Source organism: Podarcis erhardii (assembly GCF_964252035.2).
Source record: "Podarcis erhardii genome assembly, chromosome: 5".
Lineage (NCBI taxonomy): Eukaryota > Metazoa > Chordata > Lepidosauria > Squamata > Lacertidae > Podarcis > Podarcis erhardii.
Genome location: NC_138509.1, coordinates 101,192,821 through 101,217,957, shown reverse-complemented (window position 1 = coordinate 101,217,957; position 25,137 = coordinate 101,192,821). Strand labels below are relative to the sequence as shown.

General features: G+C 51.5%; 1 protein-coding gene across 5 annotated transcripts in view; it reads right to left on the bottom strand.

The window, feature by feature from the left end:
* Positions 1-25,137, bottom strand: part of OPA1 (OPA1 mitochondrial dynamin like GTPase) — a 58,303-nt gene that overhangs the window by 912 nt on the left and 32,254 nt on the right. For all 5 annotated transcript variants that reach the window (XM_081862207.1, XM_081862206.1, XM_081862209.1 and 2 more), the window contains 11 exons: positions 24,440-24,504; positions 23,873-23,949; positions 21,007-21,172; positions 19,769-19,921; positions 18,622-18,730; positions 18,270-18,349; positions 17,341-17,481; positions 15,950-16,066; positions 13,861-13,954; positions 12,496-12,606; positions 660-740 (listed from right to left, as the gene is read on the bottom strand). In XM_081862207.1, coding sequence (XP_081718333.1) covers positions 673-740; positions 12,496-12,606; positions 13,861-13,954; positions 15,950-16,066; positions 17,341-17,481; positions 18,270-18,349; positions 18,622-18,730; positions 19,769-19,921; positions 21,007-21,172; positions 23,873-23,949; positions 24,440-24,504 — 1,181 coding nt within the window. In that variant the 3' untranslated portion in view covers positions 660-672. The remainder of the gene's footprint in view (positions 1-659; positions 741-12,495; positions 12,607-13,860; positions 13,955-15,949; positions 16,067-17,340; positions 17,482-18,269; positions 18,350-18,621; positions 18,731-19,768; positions 19,922-21,006; positions 21,173-23,872; positions 23,950-24,439; positions 24,505-25,137) is intronic.

Here is a 25,137-nt window from a genome sequence, read left to right as displayed (position 1 = left end):
AGATCAAGACGAGCAGGCGACAGCAAAGGCTGCAAGGTTTTTAGCTGGGGCAATCAGAATAAGATCCACTATTTGACCATTGACTCAAAACCCCAAAATGTATTTTATATAATTGACTTTTTATTTCTATTCTTTGGATATTGTATTGTTGTTTTATTGCTATGGCCGACGGCTGATGCAAATAAAGATTCATTCGTTCAGATTGGCCCAGAGCATGGGGCATCACAGGGCACAATGCCTGCCCCCCCCCAGTGTGTCATGATGGAACCGGGAGGTCCAGATTCAAATCTCCAATCAGCTAGGAAGGTTGTTACGGTGGCTGAGGGGTCAAGAGGCGATTCCGACTAACATAGGAAGAACATTTGGATGGTGAGGACTGTTCAGGAGTGGAATAGGCTCCTTTGCAAGGTTTTTAAGCAGAGTTGGGTGGCCGTCTGTCAGAGATGACCCTTGGGGAGCATCTTAAAATTCTGGAAGACTTGGATGAAGCAGCAGGAGGATCAACGGAACAACCTTTTAGGGCCCTTCCAGGCCCACAGTCCCTTGGCAAGACGAAGGGGGATTCCTGCTTTCTGGCTGTGTTAACAAGAGCAAGACAGGCCTATTTTGGGCAGCGTCAGAGCGCTGCAGTTGCTCAGTCACCACCCAGAGCTCCTTACCTGTGCGGACCAGCTACTTCTCTTCTTGATGGAGGGCTTCAATGAAGACTTCAAGTTTCTCCTGGATCTCCCGAACCTTTTCTGGAAAAGTTAAGATGCTGCTGTCAGGACGGATGTCTCCAGGCACAGATGCCTCATCTGCCAAGTGGAAACAGGCCTGGCCTCCCAGAGGAAGGCTGCCGGGCTGGGCCCCCATCCCTTCCCTGCCCCACAGGTGCCTCACAGGTGCCTCGGGGGCCTCAACAAGACCTGCCTCGTCCGCAGCCGGGAGCCTCCTCCGAAGCGGAGAGGGTGCCAGCACTCAGACTAAGGCCTGCATTGCTGTATTAATAATACTGTATTAACATAACAAAACAAATTCCTTCCAGTAGCAACTGACTTAAAGACCAACTGACTTAAAGACCAACTAAGTCAGTTCTTGGTATGAGCTTTCATGTGCATGCACACTTCTTCAGATACACACTGTATTAACATGTCACATGTCACAGTTAAACTGCATTAACTAAATTTCCACCTTTTGTTGTAGACTAATCTAGTATAAAGGTGTGCCTCAGAATTAACTGGATGGCCAGCCTTGGCAAAACTTCCTAAAAATTAAAAGATGGCCTGTGTTTTTGCCGAGAAATAATTTCAGGTTTAGAAGTTGTGAAAGCTCTGAGTGCAGCCACTTACATTACCACGAGCTCTTCAGAGGACAGGGTGTAGGGACATATAAATGTAAAAGACTGAAAAACTGCAGAAGCTTCTGAATGGTTTGTTCATTTCAGGGGCTGGTTTAGGAGGCCACAGTGTGTCTCCTCCAAATAAGGCTGCTTCCTAGATCTCACACAGCTCACTCTGCTTCAGCAAAGCAGGATTAAATAGCATTTAGAAAGTTACCCCCTGGCCAGCTCATAAAATATTCCAGAAGACAAAATAAAAATCACAATTCAGAGGTCCAGCCTTTCAAAAGAGGGGGCAGTGTTCAAACTAGCCAAACCAAAACAAAGCAAGACAGGCCAAGAGAAGTGCCCTGAATTTAAAGATGCTTTTGCAAAAGTTGTAATCCAGACTTTGGCCTCTTTCGCTCACCCACCCCCAACCATTTCATTCTTTAAAAGGTCAGAGTTTATCTGGCAGTCTGCCCAGCAGTTGCAGGAGCTGCAGCTATAGCCACTTATCTGTCTATAGGTTTATCTATTTACCTGTCAGCAACAGGCGCAATTGGTGGCAAAGCTGACCCGAAAACACCCTTCCTGCCACTGGCCCAGGCTGAAGAGGCAGAAAACTCAAAGCAAGGAGCTGCCCAAAGCTTGAGGAAGGGCAGAAGGGGCAAAAGGGCAGCCCAATCTCTGCCCAAGCAGACCAGCCCCCGGGTGCCCAGCCTGCACCACCGGCTTGGACTTGGGGGTGTCTCCAGAAAAGAAAAGCCGTCCCAGAGTTACGTGGCAGGTGAGAGAGCAGCCCTCTTCATGGGAGTGTGGTGCATGGAGGGTCCGGGGAAGAGAAGAGCTCACTCTTTCAGAGGTCTGTGTGGCCACTTTATGGGGCAAAAGTGAAAATGAGGCCCAGAAGGCAGAAAGAAGACAGAGCAGACTCTAGAGGATGTTCCTGGCTGGCGTCCTGCAACCGCGGAGTCCAGTTTGCCACCTGGTCTCCAGAAAATCTTCTCCCTTTGAGGCTTTGCCTACTTTCTAGAACATTATGCCGTCCTCTGTTGCTGAACAGCTGTCTCATGGAAGATCACAGAGCCACAGAACTGTAGAGCTGGAAGGGACTCGGAAGGTTCATCTAGCTCAACCCCCTGCAAGGCAGGAATCTCGGCTTGAGCATCCCTGACAGATGGCCACCCAACCTCTGCTTGAAAACCTCCAAGGAAGGAGAGCCAAAATACAAGATGGGTGACACCTGGCTTGAGAGCAGTACATGTGAAAAGGATCTAGGAGTCTTGGTTGACCACAAACTTGACATGAGCCAACAGTGTGACGCGGCAGCTAAAAAAGCCAATGCAATTCTGGGCTGCATCAATAGGAGTATTGCATCTAGATCAAGGGAAGTAATAGTGCCACTGTATTCTGCTCTGGTCAGACCTCACCTGGAGTACTGTGTCCAGTTCTGGGCACCACAGTTCAAGAAGGACACTGACAAACTGGAACGTGTCCAGAGGAGGGCAATCAAAATGGTCAAAGGCCTGGAAACGATGCCTTATGAAGAACGGCTAAGGGAGCTGGGCATGTTTAGCCTGGAGAAGAGGAGTTTAAGGGGTGATATGATAGCCATATTCAAATATATAAAAGGATGGGAGAAAGGTTGATTTCTGCTGCTCCAGAGAAGCGGACACGGAGCAATGGTTCCAAACCACAAGAAAGAAGATTCCACCTAAACATTAGGAAGAACTTCCTGACAGTAAGGGCTGTTCCGACAGTGGAATTTGCTGCCAAGGAGTGTGGTGGAGTCTCCTTCTTCGGAGGTCTTTAAGCAGAGGCTTGACAACCATATGTCAGGAGTGCTCTGATGGTGTTTCCTGCTTGGCAGGGGGTTGGACTCGATGGCCCTTGTGGTCTCTTCCAACTCTATGGTTCTATTCTATGATTCTACCTCCAGAGGGAGACCATTCCTCTGCTGAAGAGCTCTGATTGCCAGAAAGTTCTGGTGCTAGGCACAATCTCCTTTCTTGCAACTTGAAGCCACGGGTTCGAGTCCTTCCATGTAGTGAAGCAAGTTTGGTTTCTGCAGCTCCAGAGAGGAGGACCACCTGAACCTGGGGCTTCAACTGCAGGGGCTGGGCTGGATGACCCTGGGGGTCCCTTCCAACTCTACAGATTCCATGAACTTTCCCACCCCAAACCTTCTCCTGTTTCCTCCCCGAACTCTCAGGGCTCAGCACCCTCTCGCTGCCTTGCTTCCTCCTGACCTCTGTGCCCCAAAGTTGCTCCGATGGCTCCTGCACAAACAACGTCCCCTTTGAGAGCTTTCGGCACAGAGCGAGAGATACGGAGAGCCTGGTTCTCGTGACACCTGTTAAACAGCGCCCCCCCCCGGCCACCCCGCCTGCAGCTTTGCAACAATGACGCAGGCCCCAGTGAATGGCCATTCTCCTCCCCATTTACTTCGTGTTTGCTCAAAAGATGAGCCGTTTCCCTCCACCAATTCATCCCGGGGTCCCTGATCTGGGTCATGAATATTCCCATAATCCCCTCTCCCAATCTCCCATAAACCCCCGGCTGACACAGAATGAAGAAATCCTCTATTCAGAGGCCTCAAGAGAGCCATTCATCCTTGCGGGGCTCTTTATCTGCACATGAAACGACACCCACAGCCCCTCTCATTTTCTTTGCATTAATCCTCTGATACCGGCTCCAAAGGGGCTCAAAAACAGACTAATTGATCTGTAATTACGATCTGAATACACACCGTGAACACAGAAAACAGAGTGGGGAGGGAGGGGGACGGCAAGGCTTGCCGGTAACTGTGGGCATAGGATGGAACAGGATAGAGCGAGGGCTGAAAAAATAAAGAAAAACCCACCTCCCAGCACCACCCGTTCATAGAGCCACTTCAACCCCCAACTTCTGCAGTGCTGCCCTTTGCTTTGCCTGTTTCAGATCCCCCCAGCTGGGGAAGTGGGCAAGGGACTGAGCAGAGGGCTGGCGGACAGTGCCATCCAGGATGGCATCACGCAAGAACGTATCATACAAAGAGGCTGCAGGATGAGGCCAAAGGGGGACCCCAAGCCCAGCATCCTGTTCTCATATTGGCCAACCAGGTGCCCAGCAAGCAAGATTCATGGCCAAGAGCGGATTTCCCCTGCTGTGGATTCCAGAAACTGGCACTCAGAAGCATTGCTCCCTCTGACCGTGGAGGCAGAGCCATCCTGGCGAGGAGCCATCAATAGCCCTCTCCTCCTCCACGAATTTGAAAGCCATCTGGGCAGATCACCATCATCATAAACTTCACTGAACTAGCCAAAGATCATGACATCATCCACAAACGCCATCCCACAAACACCTGCGGGAGGGAGTTCCGTAGTTTAACTCTGCGTTGAGTGAAGGAGGACTGCCCTTATCCGTCTGGAATCTTTCAATGTTCAGCTTACGTCAGGGGACTGCCATCGGAACAGGGTAGGGAAGCAGAGGGGCAGCTGGGTTACAGGGAACCTCTGAAAGTCTTGCGAAGCAGTTCCTCTTCCTGTGGTGGGAAAAGCCCACTTCCAGTGGGAAAGAGGGGAAAGGACCAGAGGATGCTGCTGGGAGCCTCAGCACCGCTCCTGGTCAGGCCAGGAGGGAAGCATGCCCCTTCCGTCACCCACCCTGCGCAGAGGTGTAAAACACAAAGAAGGAAGGAAAAGGCAGGGTGGGTGGGTGACTAAGCTCTTATGTTGGGGGAGGTCCCAGAAACGACCACTCCCGGATTCTGCTAGCGACTGAGGCAGACATGAACTTGTGGCTCTGTATTGTAAATAGTTTTGCACCAAAATAAAACCTGTAAAAGGAGGGTCTGAGTCCCGACTGATTACTCACGAGCAACCACCACTGCCGTCTGACAGCTTAGTTACAGGTGCACAAGTTCTAGTGTGAGGAAAATACTTCTCTCTTCACTTTCTCTATGCCATGTGCAAATTTGCAAACTTCCATCATGTCACCTCCTACCTGTCTTTCTCTCAACTGAAAAGTCCCAAATGCTGCAACCTTTCTTTGCAAGAGAGTCTCTCCACACCCTGGATCCTTTCGGTTGCCCTTTTCCGCACCTTTCCAACCCTACAATATCCCTTTCGGGGTGAGGCGCCCAGAACAGTTCTCGCATGCCTTTGTGCAGCCGCACAGAGAGACTGAAGGCTGCCTGAACCGGGTGATCTGAGCTCGGGTCGTGCCCCACTTCATTTCCCACCCCCTTCCTTTTTTCAAAAACCACTTTACATTAATGCCTCACATTTCTGAACCAGTTTCCTCTTGCTCACATACCGCGCAACCGGCAGGAAAAAGCAGAACTTTAAAGAGAAAGCCACCCAGGCTGCCCTTAAAGAGACAGATCTCCATCGATCACTTGCGGAGACAGATTTATAATAAGAGCCCCCCCCCTCTGTTTCTTTAAGGCTGCAAAACCAGATGGGAAGTGAATGGACAGCCAGCGGGTCAAGAAAACACAGGGGAGGTTCCGCTTGTCTGCCGCATTTGTGTTCCCCGCAGAGAAAGGGGGTCAAGACGGAAGCAGCACGGCCGGCGGATGGAAAGGGCCTCCTTTCTTCGCCCGCCTACAAAGGCCAGCGCTGTTCCCCTCGCCCCGCTGTCAAGCGGGGAGAAAGATTGGCTTGTCAAAAGGTCCCCGGCAGCCCCGGCTTCCCAAAGAGGCAGAGGCAGGCAAATGAATCCCGGGAGATTGTTAAACAATTAGCTCATTAGCGCCACGAAAGCGCCAGACAAAGGGCTGCCGAGCGGAAGGCGCTGGAGCAGGATTTATAGCAGTTCAGGGAGAGTCGCCCCATGAATCATGGCATCAGCGGAGGCTGTTGCGCAGGATTAAAAGGGAAAGCTCGCAGGAGAGGCGAGGGAAGTCCGAGGAAGCGTGCGCGGCTGGCGAGGAGCACGCTCAAAGGGCGCATTGTCAGCAGCGTGCAAGGAGGACAGTTGCTGCCTTCCTGGGAACCCCTGAATTGCAGAAGCAGGGAACAGAGCAAGGCAGCCACCAGCCAAGGCAGCACAAGGGCGGGCCCAGGTGGGCTCTCCAAACCTGCAGCTGAAAAATCAGCCCCCACTCACGGTTTCAATGCAGCTCTCTCTTCCCCCACTTGGCGCCAGCTGGGTGCTTCAGACTACAACTCCCATCCCAAAGTTGCGCAGGCTGGTGCAATTCGGAGAGCACCCAGTGGAAGAAGGCTGATTTAACCTAGGAACCTGCGTGCACTTATGTCAACACCACCCCCCAATATCCCCTTGGCATCCTGGAAGCCTCCCTAGGGACCTTGAGGAAAGACGGAAGCAAGGGAGTCACAAAGGAGAATCACAGAATTGCAGTTGGGAGGGAGCCCAAGGGCTGTGCCAAGCCCCTGCAATGAAGGAAGCGCAAAAGGAACTCTACTTTGTACCATAAATAAATTGGCAGGTTGGGAAAGGAACCTTAGAAACACCTGCACCTCTGAACCTCTCTTTGCTGCCGCCACCTTTCAGGGCAGGAACAAAGGCAGGACTCCCAAGACAGTCCAGAGCACCTGGGATTCCCTTCCGGCCCCTCTCTTCCCAATAATCCTGTGAAGGGGGGGGGTCAGCTTCATCAGTGAGATGGCTCTCTGCCACTCAATACACCAAAGCAGCCAGCCCCCGCCCCCGCTGGTTTCCTAGGAGAGACCCCTTCTTGAAACCTTCGGGAGCCACTGCTGCCATCCTGAGCTAGTCATACTGTTAGAATGTGGCTGGGAACTGAGAGCGGCCGCTGAGACCACATAACACCAGTCCTGAAAGACCTTCATTGGCTCCCAGTACTGTAACTGTGCCCCGAAAGGACCAGGTGCGCACCCTGGGAGTCATTTTGAACTCAGCTGTCCATGGAGGCGCAGGTCAATTCTGTGTCCAGGGCAGCTGTCTACCAGCTCCATCTGGTACGCAGGATGAGACCCTCCCTGCCCACAGACTGTCTCGCCAGAGTGGTGCGTGCTCTGGTTATCTCCCGCTTGGACTACTGCCATGGGCTCTACGTGGGGCTACCTTTGAAGGTGACCCAGAAAACACAACTAATCCAGAATGCGGCAGCTAGACTGGTGATTGGGAGCGGCCACCGAGGCCATATAACACCGGTTCTGAAAGACCTACGTTGGCTCCCAGTACGTTTCTGAGCACAATTCAAAGTGTTGGTGCTGACCTTTAAAGCCCTAAACGGCCTCAAAGGCCCAGTATACCTGAAGGAGAATCTCTACCCCCATCATTCTGCCCAGAAACTGAGGTCCAGCTCCGAGGGCCTTCTGGCGGTTCCCTCCCTGTGAGAAGTGAGGTTACAGGGAACCAGGCAGAGAACCTTCTCGGTGGTGGCGCCCGCCCTGTGGAATGCCCTCCCAGCAGATGTCAAGGAAATAAGCAACTATCTGACTTTTAGAAGACATCTGAAGGCAGCCCTGTTTAGGTAAGTTTTTAATGTTTGATGTTTTATTGTGTTGGGAGCTGCCCAGAGTGGCTGGGAAAACCCAGCCAGATGGGTGAGGTATAAATAATAATAATAAATTATTATTATCATTCTGAGTCTGAGTCAGTATGAGGCAGCTTCCTCTGGGGTGATGTCTGCATGGCAGGAGGCTTCCTGAGTGGCCAGCTAAGAGCAGCCTCCCAGAACCATCTCAAGGGCTGAGTCCGAGCACAAGGGAAGAGCTCCTGCTAGCAGCCCCCGCCTGCCTGCCTGCCTGTGTGTGGCCAGGCCTCTCTCTGTGGGAAGCGGCCTTTGTGCAGAACAAAGTCTCAACTCGCCTGCAACACCTGACCAGGTGCCAGCATTTCATGGACTGACAATGCGGGGGGGGGGGGGCTGGACACCCTCTCGCCGGCATGTCTCAGCTTTCCTGACAAGATTTCCCTCTCCTGCCCTCCCTTCCCATCAAGCACAGGCCGTTCTACGTAGCCAGGATTCAGAAAATCTGAAGCTAGAACAGTCCCTTGACCAAAAACAGATCTTGCATATTTAGGAATACCACTTCCTCTTCACAGATAAACACTCTCCTAAACCATCACCACTTCCAAACTATTATCAGAATCAATACAAAATTTGTGGCTATTGGGAGAAAGCAAAGTAGAGCAGAATGAGAGGAAACCAAAGGAGCTAGACTAATGAGAGACTCTGCTATCAATGCCCTCTTGAAATAGCTCAGCGAGAGGCCAATAGCTCTGATACCTTTAGGATAAAGGTTCCCAATTGGTGGTCTGTGTCCCGCCCCCCCCCCGGGGTCTGCGGCATCCTTCACATAACAAAAACTAACACAGAGACACAATTTTCTTTAGAAGTAGGGGGCCATGGGCTTGGCTTCTGAAAAAGAGGCGTTCTGCAGTACTTAGCTAATTTGGCAACACTGTGTTCGGATATCCTATGTGCTTCGAACCTAAAATATTCCCACTTGATTATCTGAAAGATGTTATTCCAGAAAATGATCAAGAAATACTGTTTAAGCTTAAAACTGCTGCTCAAATTACAACAGCTAAAAAATGGGGGGGGGGGGGGAAGCACACCTCAACCATTTGAAAGGACTGAGGAAAAAACTGGTCCAAGGGAAAGCAGCCCAAACTTTCTCAATAGTCTCCCCCAAAGGCCAGAAGATTTGGCAGCTTGGCAAGGGCTGTGAAGGCAAGGCGCTTGCTGTGTCCTCCCCCTCCGGGAGGAAAGCCTGGGCATGCGATGCAGCTGCGAGGAAGGGCTTCCTCCAGAGACAGCGGTGGCAAGCCCAGGCAGGCCCCAGAGAAAGGAACTTGGAAATGCTCAAGCTGTCTCTGGGGGCTGCGGCTGCCTGGGAGGCAAGTGACAAAGGAGGGTAAACAGAGGCAGGAGGTCAGCATGCCAGCAAACACGCCTCCCTCTTTCATGGGGATCCTCCGAAAGGCAGCCACCTGCTGCCCCCTGAAGCGGGGAAAAGGCACTGCTCCTTCTGAGGCATTTCACGAAGGGTCTCTGCCTCTCCAGGAGCAGGAATGACGACAAGAGTGAAAATGCCTCCAGTTGACTGCAGAGTCGCACCTGACCCAACGTTCTGGGCTCAAGCAAACACAAAAAGGAGCTGAAACGTTTGCCTGGCATCGCGAAATCCCCACTGAAGCTGCGCAAGATTCTGCACATTGAGGCTTTTCAACCGGTTGCCACCAGGGCTCTGAGCCACATCCTGCTCAAGTCCTGAGTGAACAGGCTCTCGGACTCATCTCTCGGGAAGGCCTTGGAGAAATTAGGCTGCTTCCCTCCCCACTGCCACTGGGAGAGAAATATGAGAGTGGCTTAGAAACCCCAGAGAACAGCCTCACTACTTCCGGGCCTTGGGAAATCTGATCCTTTCCCAGAATAATTTCCAAGAGGCAACTAATTCTGGAGGGTGAGCAGACAGACAGAAATATCAAGACTGGGACTGCAACAGGCAGGTTAACCCTCTTCAGGAAATCTTACTTATGTGGCACCACAGACACACAGGGAAGAAATAAATTCCCACCTGGCCTGGCTCTGGAGGGATGCTTCCTTCAGCCTCCCAGGGCAAACGGCAGCTTTGGAGGGCAAATTTAGCCAGCACTATGGAGTAGGGGGCGAGGCTTAACTCTTTAAAAATCAAATGCCGCCAGGTGTTTAGCACATGGTTAGTTTGGTCCTAGGGAACCAATTTCTCTCGGAGACAGCCAGCCCCTGTCTCCATCCTGCAAATATGCGGGACAAAGGCATGGCTAGAGGAGCGCGGAGCAGGACCCAACCCATTAAAAGCGAATTCCTGGACAGATGTTTATGTAACTCATTGGCTGTAAGGAGTACAGACAAGCCAGGATGTTTGGGGGAATATTATGGCATGCAAGCGTCTTTGCCCCCACCTTTCCCAGATGTTCTGTGGCCATAAAACTTCGTACTTGATCCTGACCCAACAATATTAGCACAGAAACTACTGACATTCCAGAAGGCCACGGTATATTTATTAAGTTACTAAAAATCATATTTGAAGTTTTCATCCTCCCATAAAACACCTGGATTAGCTCTGTGGTATGGAAATTATTTTTAATAGTCTGCGCTCCTTTGCTTTTCTGAGGAATTTCTTCACTAGCAAGGATTTAACAGCCATAATCGTAAGGGGGGGGGATTAGCACCCTAAGAAGAGGGGGCTCGTAAGGGGGGAGGGAATTAGCGCCCTAAGAAGAGGGGGCTCAACACGGAAGGCTCCACAGGCCGAAGAAAAGAGCAGAACAAAAGGCTCACATGAAACTGGGCACTGAGTACCTGTCTGCCTCATGGCAGCCTCTCGACAGCAGAAGATGCTGTCCAACAGCATCTCAGCCCCATGCAAACAATGGCAAAGCCCCTCGGACAACACAGTGCCATTCAGTGCTGACGTCTCCCCACAACAGAGCAAGACTTCTGTGTGAGTGCCTGGAGGCAGTTGAAGGATGGATGGCGACTAATGGGTTGAGGTTGAATCCTGACAAGACAGAAGTACAGTTTTGGGGGGACAGGGGGCGGGCTGGTGTGGAGGACTCCCTGGTCCTGAATGGGGTAACTGTGCCCCGAAAGGACCAGGTGCGCAGCCTGGGAGTCATTTTGGACTCACAGCTGTCCATGGAGGCACAGGTCAAATCTGTATCCAGGGCAGCTGTTTACCAGCTCCATCTGGTACGTAGGCTGAGACCCTATCTGCCTGCGGTCTGTCTCGCCAGAGTGGTACATGCTCTGGTTATCTCCCGCTTGGACTACTGCAATGCGCTCTACGTGGGGCTACCTTTGAAGGTGACCCGGAAACTACAACTAATCCAGAATGCAGCAGCTAGACTGGTGACTGGGACTCACAGCTGTCCATGGAGGCACAGGTCAAATCTGTATCCAGGGCAGCTGTTTACCAGCTCCATCTGGTACGCAGGATGAGACCCTTCCTGCCTGCGGGCTGTCTGGCCAGAGTGGTGCATGCTCCTGCTTTGACTACTGCCATGTGCTCTATGTGGGGCTACCTTTGAATGTGACCCGGAAACTACAACTAATCCAGAATGCGGCAGCCAGACTGGTGACTGGGAGTGGCTCCCGAGACCACATAACACCGGTTCTGAAAGGCCTACATTGGCTCCCAGTACGCTTCCGAGCACAATTCAAAGTGTTGGTGCTGACCTGGAAAGCCCTAAACAGCCTCAGCCCAGTAGACCTGAAGAAGAGTCTCCACCCCCATTGTTCAGCCCGGACACTGAGGTACAGCTCTGAGGGCCTTCTGGCAGTTCCCTCATTACGAGAAGCGAAGGCAGAGGTCCTTCTCGGTGGTGGCACCTACCCTATGGAACGCCCTCCCACCAGATGTCAAAGAAATAAACAACTATCTGACATTTACAAGATATCTGAAGGCAGCCCTGTTTAGGGAAGTTTTTAATGTCTGATGTTTTATCACTTTATTATTATTAATAATAATATTCTGTTGGGAGCCACCCAGAGCGGCTGGGGAAACCCACTCAGATGGGCGGGGTATCAATCAATCAATCAATCAGTCAGTCAGTCAATCATCATCTGGTGGCAAGCCCAAACAAGAGAGGCGCTTGCTGGCCGGCAAATGTTTCCAATTACTTCCAACCAGAGATTAAAACCCAAGCGCTGGAGGAGGCAGGTGAGGGAGAACCTCCCCAATTGCTGCCGCGTGTCACACAGGCAACGTTATCACCTGGGCCTTTACCGCCAGAGGTGCCGTGGTGGGCGGAAAAGTATTACGGCCTCCCACCTCCACCCCCTCGCTACTAAGGAAACGTCAAAAAATGCCTTCCAGATGTGATCTGCTCCTGCCGTCATGGAAAGAGGCACAGCGCTTGCTCCTAGAACCAGGGAGGCGAAACCCTGACCGATCCAGAGGGCATCTTTTCTTTGCACAAAATGCCTTTACGTGTTTTTTTTTCCTGGCTGGGCAACCAACTCTAAAGCTTGCTAGCCGAAACTGCCACAGCCGTTGGGGCCGATCAGAGGTGTTATGGGCCAGGAAGCTAGCAGGGGGTGATGGTTCTGGCTTTAAATTACAGCCAATCACTTTCTGGATTTTTAAGCATGCACCTAATAAGAACCAACCAAATCTCTAACCCTAAGCAGAATTTCCAAAACAAAGGACCCAGCTTCTGCAGCAGGAGAGGGCCTTTTCCACGCGCTGCTGCAGCCACTGCAGCTCCTGAGCCAGAGAGACACTCACTGAGGTCCTCGGCCAGCTGGACTCTCTTCCCCGTGAGCAGCTTCATCTTCTTCTCGCAGTCCTCAGCAAAATCCTCCAGCACCTCTTTCACGTTCTTCTCCAGGCGCCTCACTGTCAGGGGGGAAACGGGAATTTTAAATATATTCATTTCTATTTCTACATCTGGGGTTGGGGTGAGGATAATTGTAGAGGGAGTGCTTGTACAAATCTTACATTCACGTGAAATACCTGCTGGAAGGGACAGGCCATGCCTGAACAATGCAAAAACAGCATCACCCCCCCCCATCCCAGTGCCAATCTCTCCAGAAGGATACCCACGCTATTGAGTCCAGGAGTAATCCGAGAGATCGAGGGTTAAGGATCTCCCGGCTCCCTCAAGGCTTGCCATGGGCCATCCCTACTATCTTCCTGGATTTGATCTCGACCAAACCAGCTGAGCCACAGACAGTGGATACTCAAAAAGGAGCACTGGAGACTTCATTTTACACGTCAGTAATGAACAACTGAAACAATCTCTTCCAATGAATTTAGGAAAAATATAGTTTTTGAGTCACATGCCTTGTCAGCTCCTTACTGACTATGCTTTTGTTTTTCAATACAACTTCCAAAAAATTGTGATTCATTTAAGTAATATACACTGGTACCTTGGTTTAAGAACAGCTTAGTTTAGGAACAACTTGGATTAAGAACGCTGCAAACCCGGAAGTAGGTTTTCCAGTTTTGAACTTTGCCTTGGAAGCAGAACATGTTCTGCTTTCTGTTGAGTGTGTTCCATTTGTAAATTGAGTCCCCCGCTGCTATGGGAAAGCACGCTTTGGTTTAAGAACGCTTTGGTTTAAGAACGCCTTGGTTTAAGAATGGACTTCCGGAACAGATTAAGTTCGTAAACCAAGGTTCCACTGTATGGTGGACCTGATATAATTTCCCCCACTGCTTACTTTCCGTCTCCATCGTGATCCCATCCAGTTTGGCCGTATTGACAAACCTTATGCTTGGTATTGTTTTTAATTATGATGATGATGATGATGATAATAGTAATAATAATGACATTTCTTAAATCCCACCCATCTGACTAGGTTGCACCAGCCACTCTGGGCGGCTTCCAACAAAAAGGCACAGGAAAAGAACAACAACAACTACACCATCAAACTTTAAAAACTTCCCAAAACAAGAAACTTTGATGGGGAGGAAAAGGAGGCTTTGGAGAGGGCCAAAACTGCCTGCCCAGCCGGGGTCCCGGAGGCCAGCGGCACCGCCAGCATCCAGCCAGGCTTCCACCAAACGAAGGAAAAGCTTGCAGCATGTGGCTGGCCCAAGCAGGCTGGGGTGAGTGGCCCAGCAGGGCAGCCTCCGCAGGCCTCTCACCTTCCGTGTTGGTCAGCTGCTGCCTCAAGGTGTTGGCCGTGATGCCCAGCATCCGCTGAATCCGCCAGAACAGGACCACATCGTTGCACTCGAGCTGGAACCACACAGTGAGGAACAAGGGAGCATCAGGGAAGCAGCAAAGCACCCACTAGGCCACATGGCGTCTTCTGTGGCTTCATTCATCGTTTCTTCTCAATCCAAGCCAAAAAATGGTTTGATAGGCAAAAACCAGCACCTGCAATTTGGCCCAGAAGCAGCCAGGGTACCTGGCTGGGTACCTTTCTGTGCTTATTACATGCTCAAACCTTTCCGTGCTTATTGCAAGACCACCTAAAGCATCCGAAAACAATTCTTAGGCAGTCATCCCGGAAACAAAACACAGCAACTGATCAGTGATGATGTCAATGTAAGACATCTCACTCTTTTACGGTGCTACACTGGAATGGCTTTTCAAATGCATTTTCAGAATTTGAAACTGTATAGACAGTTTTTTAAGAAGAAAAGTGGCATATAAATGCTTTTTAAAATAAAATATGAACAAGCAAATCCAATAGAAGATAAAGGACACTGAAAGCTTGGTAACAGGGAAACAAGCACTGGTTATTCAAGGAAGAGCAGCTTAGCTGTGAAGCATTTAAAAAAGGTCAAGGACCCCTGACAGTTAAGTCCAGTCGCAGACGACTCTGGGGTTGCAGCGCTCATCTCGCTTTACAGGCCGAGGGAGCTGGCATTTGTCCGCAGACAGTTTTTCTGGGTCATGTGGCCAGCATGACTAAGCCGCTCCTGGCAAATTAGAGCAGCGCCCGGAAACTCCATTTACCTTCCCGCCGGAGTGGTACCTATTTATCTACTTGCACTTTTTTTGGCATGCTTTTGAACTGCTAGGTTGGCAGGAGCAGGGACTGAGCAATGGGAGCTCACCCCGTGGGGATTCGAACCGCCGACCTTCCGATTGGCAAGCCCAAGAGGCTCAGTGGTTTAAACCACAGCGCCACCCGCATCCCTTGAAGCATTAAAAGGGGCACCCAAAAGGCACAGAGGGGCATCATCTCCCTGCATCTCCCTGGGCAGAGGGTGTCTCATGGCCTGGGGGCTGCCCTGCAAAGGGGCTCCTCACCTACCCAAGCAGCTAAGCTTCTGCTGGTGGAGACCTCAAGCCTGGTAACATTTAGCAAGGCCCCTCTGATTTTCAGTAGGAAAAGAGGAAAGAGCTGTGGTGTCTGTAAGCAGCCTCAGCGAGTGCCTTGCTCACAGCCAGCGGAATGCAGGATCCTATCTAACACCACAAACTGGCGTCAAACGCAAAATGTCCTGCATCAGTCGGCTGGTGGCGCAGCGTTTTCTATGTCCATATGACTGAGGGGGAAACTAAGGCTGTGAAGCATCACCCTGCTAGACCATCAAGGGCGGCCATCTGTCAGGGATCCTTTCCCTGCGATTCCTGCATTGCAGGGGGTTGGGGGTCGGACGAGACGACCTTTGGGGGCACCTTCCAACTCTACAGGTTCACAAGGGAGTTGTGGAAACTGTGGGAGGGCACAAACTGAATCAGAACCAGAGATGCCGTGAAGAAGGGCAAGGGCAAGGAAGCAGCAGCAGAAAGGAAAATCCCCAGTGTCTGCAGGAACTCCAGTTCATCGGCCCTGACAAAAGCCACTTCTTCTCTGGCGTGCAAAACACTTTTAGAGTCCAACCCTTGAAGTCTTCCATCTTCTTCTTGGAAGAACTGCGTGGCCCACACAGCAAGGCTTGGCCTCGGGGGCTTCTCGGCCCTTCTACTGCTGCAGAGGACTCACACGGGACACATGTGGGGGGCAAGGGGGGCCCTCCATCCCAGCTAGAGAGCCAGCCCTCTTTGTTGTGAGTCCCAGGAACTCAAGAGGGGCAGCCCCACGGAAGAGCGAGAGGCGCAGGGACCAGATGCTCATCCCAAGACTACCACCTAGTGGCGTGTCCCAAAAATATCATTCAGAGAGAGAAAGACGGGGGGGGGGCGCTGAGTGAGAACCCCCGCCTTTCCTGGCCAGACATCAGGGGAGGGCGGCTGCCGTTCCCTAAGTGCTCGTAACCCGCAAGTTCTTCCACTTACCTCAGAGTCCACAAAATGCCTCTGGTAGTAATAAAAGCCTCTCCGGCAGAGGTTGCAGTGGCCCAGGGCCTTCTTCAAGAAATGCCGCCTGTAAACCTGGTGCCAGGTGTCTTTAATCTGGGACCAAAGGGAGAGAGGAACATCTGGTTATCATTGGCCCAAATCCGGACGGCCCCGGAGCACGTGCCGGCAGGCAGATGTTGCGCGGCGCTCAGAAGAAAGCTCAGCCTTGGAAGCAGCTGAGAGGCTGGGCTGTCAGCAGAAGGGGCCCTGCTGGCTCACATGGACACCACCTCCCAAGAAGGGGAGGAGGAAAAGCACCAGGGTCTGTTTTGGGGTGGTTGTTTTTACTGAAACCTGTCCAGCAGCTGACTATTCCCTAGGGGGGAAAGTGCTCCTGCAAACGGAGAGCACGGAAGAAACGTGCGCTCCTGAATCACGTCTGAAGCAGCATCTAGCACAGGGGTCAGCAACCTGTGGCCCATGGGCCACAAGCAGCCCCCGAACTGCGCCACCCGCTCGGCGAGTCCCTGCGTGCTGCGCTAAACTGGCACAATGCGGAGCAGGGACTCGCTTCCACAGCGCCAGAAATCGCATCTACACAGATGCAGAAAATCACATCTGCGCAGACGCATCCGGCCACAGAGTGATCTCCGCAGGAGTGAACCGGCTCAGGTGAGGTAAACCTTGCCATCCCCTGATCTAGCAGGATTCAGCTTCCCCCCCTCAAACACAGTCTTCTGCTAATTGCATCCTCACCACAAGTCTGGGAATTTAGGAAAGGGTTACAGCTCAGGGATCTAGCAGTTGCTTGGCATGCAGAAGGACTCAGGTCCAGTCCCTGGCAGCCTCTCCAGACAGGGCTAGGACAGACGCCTGTCCAAAATACTGGAGGGTCACTGACAGTCAGCACAGACAACACCGAGCTGGGTGGACCAATTGGCCTGACCTCTCTGTTCCTTGCTCAAGCTACGTACCGAAATGTGGAAGTAAGTGGGAAATCTTGGGTAGAGAATTTGAATCCCCCATGGCCAAAACCAACATGCTATGAACTGCACTCCCTAAGAGTAGCCCAAGAAAACACACAGCCAGCTTTTGACGCCAACGTCTTACTCAGAGAGAGGGAGGGAGGGGGAAAGGGAAGGAAGGAAGACATGGCACTTCTGCTAAGCCTTTCCCCTTATTACGACCACCAAACACCCCCCCATACTCTGACCCCCCCCCAAGAATGTCTGGCAGCTTAACTTCCCGAAAAGCAACCAGCCATTTTGGCAGAACAGCAAACATTCACAACGAGCCTTGCTGGGACTGTTCACAGCCGATGGTTTCCATATTCAGAGCCCAGCCTTTCCCTGTTATTGGAACTGAAAGGAGCTGGCAGAGCTTCTTACCAGGCAGGGGTCCACGGCCACCCCGCGGGCCTCCAGGTTCTTCCGGACAGTTGTGACCTCGTCATTTGCAAGGTAAGCCGGATGCTCTTCGTTGCATTTTATCATCTTCTCAAGTTCGTTTTTCGTTTCATTGCGGATGGTCTTAAAACAAAATAAATGCCATTGCTTTTTAAATTTTATTTTTAAACTCTCACTCTTGCCCTAAGAGGAGTGGGGGGAAATGAAAGCAAGATTCTGGTACACCTTGCATGTTTAAGTCTCCCAAAAGATAACACCTAGCCAAGGCACAAAAGCTGAGCAAAGTTATAGGCACAAAAGCAGGGACAGAATGTTTCCGGCTTCTCTCCTGACTCACCCCCCCCAACCTAATAAGCTGGTCCAAGACGAGGGCCTCCAAAGGCTTCTGGAAACATGGAAGCCTTAACTTTAGTCAGTCTCCGGGGGACGTGGGGGCGTTTCACAACAGCAGAGCTGCCACCAGGAGCCCTTCCCTAGGGAGGGTATAGAAATACTGCAAGTAAATAATAAAATAATTAAATAGGCTGAGACTGTATAATCAAGAGGGGGTATGATCTCAGGGTCTCTTTGTCTAAACACCCTCCCCCATTTTGGTTACTATGATGCTTCAATGGCACCAGGACTCCACATGCAGGGAATATGTATTTCTATCTTGGGGGCTGCCCTTGTGCAACGGCAACGAGAGACAAGGAGGCAGGCTGCCCCGGAGAGGTGTGGCCTTGGGGTCACTCAGGTTCTCCGGGAAAGCGCCTTGATCTGGGCATACCTCTGCAGACCCAGGAATTGCAGAGCAAGGGCTCTCTCCTCCCATGTTTTGATCAGGCTTCTTCATTTCAGCATATATAGAGATATATATTTTGCAGCTGGGCTGAGCCAGAGAATCCCAGGGCAGCACCTGCGCAGCTTTTTACCTGTTCTTTGGTGCGCCCCACCCAGTAGAGCCACCTTTTCTTCCAGTCTGGGCCCACCATGTCTTCAATGACTGATTCAGCTGGACAAGAACACAAAGAGCACAACACTGAGTACACGACACCACACTGTGCTTTTCTCTCCCTCCCTCTCATGGTGAGCAACCACGGATTTAATAAGCAGCATTCTGGACTGCCTGCAAAGGGAGGAGCAGCTGCAGGAGGAGGAGGACAGGTCAGGATGGAAGAGACAACAGCGACCAGACCAAGAGGCGACCAGGAGGATTTAATGGTAGCGTCCGGTGGCAAAAGCTCAGCTCCCGAGAAAGGCAGCCAAGGAGAGCGGGGCACTCACTGTCTTTCAGGCGACTGTGCAGGGTCTCTTCCATGAACTGAATCGCTGCGTCCCACTGCTGCTTGTCCGAGATGGAGCGGTCCTCCAGGGCGTTGTGCTGGATCACTCTCTGCCAAAGCACAGGGCAGCCGTTAGGTTCCCAAACGGGCTCTGCTTTTTCTCCCCCTTAAAGAAACCCAGCTTCCACATGCGCAGCAAAAGCGCCAGGTAATTCAGAAGCTTGTTCCTCAAGAATTCTCAAAGCAAAGCTGCTGGAAGAGCTGACATGCTCCAGGCCAGCTAAAGAGCTCACTGCAAGTGGCAGCAGAGCAGGGAAAAGGGACTGCCTGTGATCTGATTTCAGATCCCTCTCTTTCTGGGAAGGACAAGCTTGGAGTTATGACGGACTGCGAAATGGATTCAGCCTTCTTCAGGTGTTTCATTTGACCCCATAAGGGCAAAACGCATGTAAGAGGGAGAACACCTCTATACTCACAGCTTCTGCATGAAGATCAGGAGTCGAGGGGTGGCCTGCGTGCCCCCAGCCCCCATTACACATTTGTTGCCTTAGTCAGACTGAATACCGCCCAAAAGACATTCGAACATTTGGCTGAGCATCACTGTAGCATTTTGAGTATACAGTGATACCTTGTGTTGCGTTCCGCTCTCGTTACGGACTTTCAGCTTACGAACGCAGAAGTGCTTGATGGCGCCATGCACATGGGCAGAAGAGGCGCTCTAGCTGTGGACTTTTTGGGGTGCAAATGACACCCCAAAATGGATTAAGTCTGAAACTAGAGGTACCACTGTAGAAATGTGAAGGCCAGGAAATAACAACAATAAAGGAAAAAAATTTCCTCCTCTTTCCACTTTTTCTGGGTTTTCATCCAATATTTCTGTCCCCCCCCCCCCAGGCCTTCACATGTCTATCCTGGTAACGATATGGATTCAATTAATCTAGTCAATGAACAAATTTCTGAGCAGTGATGCCAACGCCACCACTGGAAGCCCCACCAACCAAAGAAAGGCTCTGGCAACTCCTTCGTCCGTGCATAAAGAGACAATATTTTAAAACCAGAAAAGCGCACACAAAGCCTTGTCGAAAGAGAGAGGGATTCGTTTCTTCCATGCCATGGAAATATATTAAGGGAAAGGATTAAGGCCCCACCAGGCTGTCTTCTGCTCTCTCGTTCCACTTGTGGCGCTTGATGCTCTCATCCTTCACGGCTTGCTTCAGTTTGTCAAAGATGTCGTCGTGCTCTTTGCCCTTCTCTTCCGTCATGAAGCGAGCAAACTCCTCCTGGAGGGTCTCCCAGGCAACCTGCAGATTGGGAAACAGAGTCCGGCCTTGAGAAGCGGCTCAATGCTGGAGGCACCAGACTGGGCTCAGACAAGCGCTGAGGCCAGCAGAGAGAGGCAGATCTAACACAAGATGCGGAAACCGACTCACATCAAACACATCAACTCACATGCCCTGTGCAATAATGGGGGGGATGGGGGACCGCCTGTGCCCTGACACTGAAGATGCCCAACACGGAATGATAACCGACAGAGCCACTTCCATGAGGGAAGTGAAAGGTTGAACTGGAGAGGGTGGGTGGGGCGCAGAGGAGACATCAGGCAGAATATGAGAAGGGGCTGTTTCCAGGGCTGTGCAGAAAGGGTTGTTATGCAGGAAGAGAGGTGAGGTGGGAAGAGATGCCACAGGCAGGTGGAAAGAAGGGAGGGGGCAGCCTGTGAGGCTGGCTGAGGAGTAGAGTGGGTGGAAGAGGCACTCTGAAGGACCACAACTGGTGATGGCACAGAACTGAGGTGTGGGTGGCAAGGACACCAGAAGACCCCTGCTAAATCAGACCAGCACCCTGCCCCCGCAACGGCCAACCCAATGCCCACACTGGGAATCCTGCAAGCAGGACATGGAGGGTGTCAAGAGGAAACCTTCAGCCATACGGGGCGCATTGAGACTGCAGGGCTCCAGGAAAGCGGCCTGGGTGCCCACACGCTTTCTCTCAAAAAGGGAGAATGGATTTCCCAACGGACTTGAGCTAACCAGCTGCGGAGCTCTGCAAAGAGGCGTGCACCTCGGAATCCGCTCCAAGGACATGGCTAGCCTTCACACACTTGCCACTGTGGCCAATCCTTTGCGTAACCCTAAAATGAACCTATGACAGGCTTCCTCAACCTCGGTCCTCCAGATGTTTTTGGGCTACACCTCCCATGATCCCTAGCTAGCAGGACCAGTGGTCAGGGATGATGGGAGTTGTAGTCGCAAAAGAGCTGGAGGGCCGAGGTTGAGGAAGCCTGATCTATGAGAATCGGGGGGGGGGGGGGGAGAGAGAGAGAGAGAGAAGGAGATTCAGCCGAGGCACCCCTCTGCTTACGCACGTCAACCCCAAACGGTCTCACCTCCACGGCCTTGTTGGGCAGCTGTTTGTCTGTCCACTGCTTCAGCTTGATGTCCACCGTGGTGTTGAAGGTGCCCGAGTTTGTGGTTTGGGCTGCTGGGAGGTAGATGTTTTCTATCACGTGCGTCGAGACCCTGTCCCACAAGGTCTTCTGAAGGATCTCTTCCCTAAGGGGGGGGGGGAGGGACAACCAGAGGTCACTTTGCATCCCCACACGTGGCCCAGAGAGAGACCCAGGGGCAAAAAGAGGTTTGTTCCCCAGGAGAGACTCCCTCCTCCCCCAAGCCCCCACAAAGGAGACCAGCAAGTAGTGGGAGAGGCTGCGACATTTCAGTTTTAAGCAGTTCTGGACTCGCTCAGTGCTGAGGACCGTGCTTTTGCTTTTCTGTGTTCATTTGCTCCTAGAACAGTGGTACCTCTGGTTGCGAACGGGATCTGTTCCAGAGGCCCATTCGCAACATGAAAAGAGCTCAACCCACAGTGGCGCGTCTGCACACATGTGGGTTGCGATTTGCCACTTCTGTGCATGCACATGACGTCATTTTGCGCCTCTGCGCATGCATGAGTGGCGAAACCTGGAAGTAACCCTTTCTGGTACTACCAGGTCGCTGTGGGATGCAACCTGAAAGAACGTAACATGAAGCAAACGTAACATGAGGCATGACTGTATATGTGTGGCTGAGAGTTTTTTCAATTGCTCCGGAAGCAAGAATTCGGTTCCAGGGGGCCTGAGTGTGGGCATTTTTGTCTATACGCACAACCAGTAGACAAAAATGTGCCGGTACATCTAGAAAAAGAGGTGTTTGCACTGCGTAGCAACCAGAAAAAAGGACTGCACACAACCCTTGGAACTGAACCCTCACATGAATTGAAGTGAATTGATTAATTTTGGTCACAGACCAGTTCCAGTTCACATATAATATCAGGGGAGTCATAAAACAGGATACGGATACAACAGGAGCAATACAGATATAACGGCAGTTAAAAATATATGTTAAATCTTAATCACTAAAATATAACCTAAAATTGTCATTTAAGGCCTTAGTCAATATGATAGCACAGCTTGTTCCCTAAGTTTTATGGCAGTCGCACAGAATTTGGCCACCCTTAGCTTGATCTCTGGATCCTTGTTCTCTACCAGAGATTTCAGACACTGAAGTTCGGACCCATTTGGAGATTTTTGTATAGCAGGGATGATAAGTACCGAATGTATATCCCTGTAGAAACGACGGCATAACAAGACATGAGAGACAGTTTCTACCTCTATCAAGCCGCAGGGGCAGACTCGTTCTGCATATGGTTTACCCTCGAATCTGCCCTGCAATAAGGCAGATGGCAGCACGTTGAATCTAGCGAGGGTGAATGACTGTCTGTATTTAGGTATTTGTAATTTTGACAGATATATTGCTGAGGTAAACCCTCTCCCATTATCTTTTACTGCTGGGTGTTTATTCATCTCACGCACGTGGCATTGCAGTTCCACATCCCAAATTCGTTGGCGGATTATTGCTCTAGCTTTCTCATAACCCACAGCACCCTCACATGAGACGCCACCGTACTATACTGCATGGAGCAAATGGATGAGCACATAGCCTGCTGAAAACCAGCTTGACTGCAGCTTGCTGCCCAAGGCAAACAGCAGCAGCAGCAGCAGATCCCTGCACTCCTCTCCTGTGATTGTGAGGATCATCCAGCAGGATCACTGGAAACCCTTTTATGCTCCTTCAGTTGCGTCTTAGTAAGGCCAGCTAAACCCCAGCCTTTGCTTGATTGCTACGGAGAGAGTCTCCCTTTTGTGCTAAGCTCAAAATTGCCAAGTGAGCCCAGATGGGTTCAGACTTGCTCTGCTCTTTAAAAGTAGAGCAGGCAGCCAGGTTTTCAAACCTTGTAAGAGTTATTTATGAGAACTTAAAAGGAACTGAAGAATTTAAAGAAAAAGCAAAACCAAAAAAAACCCCTCTCTGAAAGCATGGATTACTATTGTGTTTGGCCAAATGATGGTTTACGTCAAGTTCTGGCCCAAAGCAAATTAATCCGTTCAGCGAATGCTGTTCCCGGAACGCGACACGTTTCAGTTCCTCCATCAAAGCCTCCTGGCCTGATCTGGCAGGAGGATCTAAAAGGCACTGTGCAAAATGCTCCACAAGGAACTGACCGCCTGGGAGAAAAGAGTCTCCAGCGAGAAAATACTGCGTTGCTAAAACGGGATCCAAGAGGGTCAACTTCCTGGGGGTCCCCAGCCCTGAAGGCTGCAAAGGAGGACTGGGCCAATGCTCCAGCAGCACCTCCTTGCGAAATTGCCGGAGGGGCTGCACATGCACACATAGCCCTGCAGCCATTGGTCTTTGCCCTAAAGGCCGGCGAAGGGAGCCAAACCCCGCAAAAGATGCACACAGACACTGCTTCCCATGCTGAATAGAGGCCTTTCATAAAGTCCAACTTTTCAGGGCGCAGACTCTCCCTCTTTCCTTTTTGCTTTTCATTTCAGTAAAGAGTATTTACGGCCTTCTGCAAAGAGTTGCTTTTGCCTATATTTAGAAAAGACTCTCCCCTCTCTGCTGGCTTCTATAACTCATGGATGAAGAACCGCCAACAACAGATTTCTCTTAAGAGAGCAGCAAACTTGCCAGTCCTCCCCCAGCATGGCCTGGGGTTGCCAAAGTCAGACACGCAGAACCAATAAATGTTTTATAGGGAGAAAGGTGTGGATGGATCCCAGATGGGCTTTTCTGAGATATATGGCATCATCACAGGATCACGGAGAACGCAGGGCAGCCTATTTTAATCTTTGCAGAACCTGCTCTATAAACCAAAAAGCCAGCGCAGAACGAAGAAGCAAAATAAAAATCTCCAACTAATTACTGTACCAGTGCTTTGGTGTCACCTGGCTCAAGCTTATGACTTCATCGAGGATCTCGTTCTTTGCTTTTTCAAACAGTTCATTCTAGACAGAAAGACGAGAAGCATTTGTAGCCATTGAGAGGCTTGAGATACGTCAGACGGATGAACATACACGGAAACACTCTGCGGACTGAGACCCCGGGGATATCAAGCTCAAGGATGGGCAAACGACAGGCTGCTCCTTCAATGAAATTAACTGGGGGCCCCTGAGTGGCCCCTTCAAACACAGAGACCGCTCAGGCAGCAGTTCTGATGTTCACTGCGCTGCTCAAGATGTCCTGATTCCCCTCCCAGGTCCAGTCCTGCCCCCACCAGCCCATGTGCGTCCCAGGACAAAATCACAAAAAGCTACGCAGGAGTACTGATCGACAGGTCTCCCTGAGGAAGTTACTCCATAACTGCAGCAGCAGTGCCAGCAAGACGGGGCTCCCAGCCCAGGTAAAACACAGGCCGACCCTCTCCCATCAAAGCTCTCCCCAAAACAGGACGGAGACCAAGGCCCCCTCTGGCTCTCAACCAGGAAATGGACTTACCCGGTCAAGTTCTCGCAAGCGGGGGTAGTTATTCTTCCACTCAGTCTCCAGATTAAAGCGGGTTGCTATGGGGAGAAATTCAGGGGAAGGGAGGTCAAATCCGTGGCTAGTTTATCTGGAGCCAGAGATTCACCCTCAAAAGTGAGGGGGGAGCAGCCGACTCCTGCCCTTGCTCCTTTCGGCAGCAGCTCCTGCCCCACAAAGGCTCCCATGGGGACTCAACTGAATAAGCTGCGTCAATTGTGGAAATTGGGGGGGGGGAGGCGCCTTTCTATGCCTGGAGCCCACGCATACGGAAGGTGCCCCCATGCCATTTTCACGCCTCCCCCTCAAGGGAGCCCGGGGGGGGGCTGCCAGGGAAAGAAGGGGGCTGGAAAGTCAGTTTCCACCCATCCTCTTCTGCAGGTGAGATCCAACCCAGCTTTTCTTCTTATGTGGGGCTCTAGAACAGGGGTCAGCAAACTTTTCCAGCAGGGGGCAGGTTCACTGTGCCTCAGACCTTGTGGGGGGCTGGACTATATTTTTTTTGGGGGGGGGAATGATGCAAGAGCACCACGAGCCCTGGAGGCTGCTCTTACTTGTGTCTTGCGAGTGGGAGGGGATGGTGGCAGCAGCGGCGGGAATATGAGCGGCGCACGAAAGGGCTCCGGAGAGGGGCTGCTTAAAATGGTGCTCATCCAGCTCAGCCCAGCCCCCTT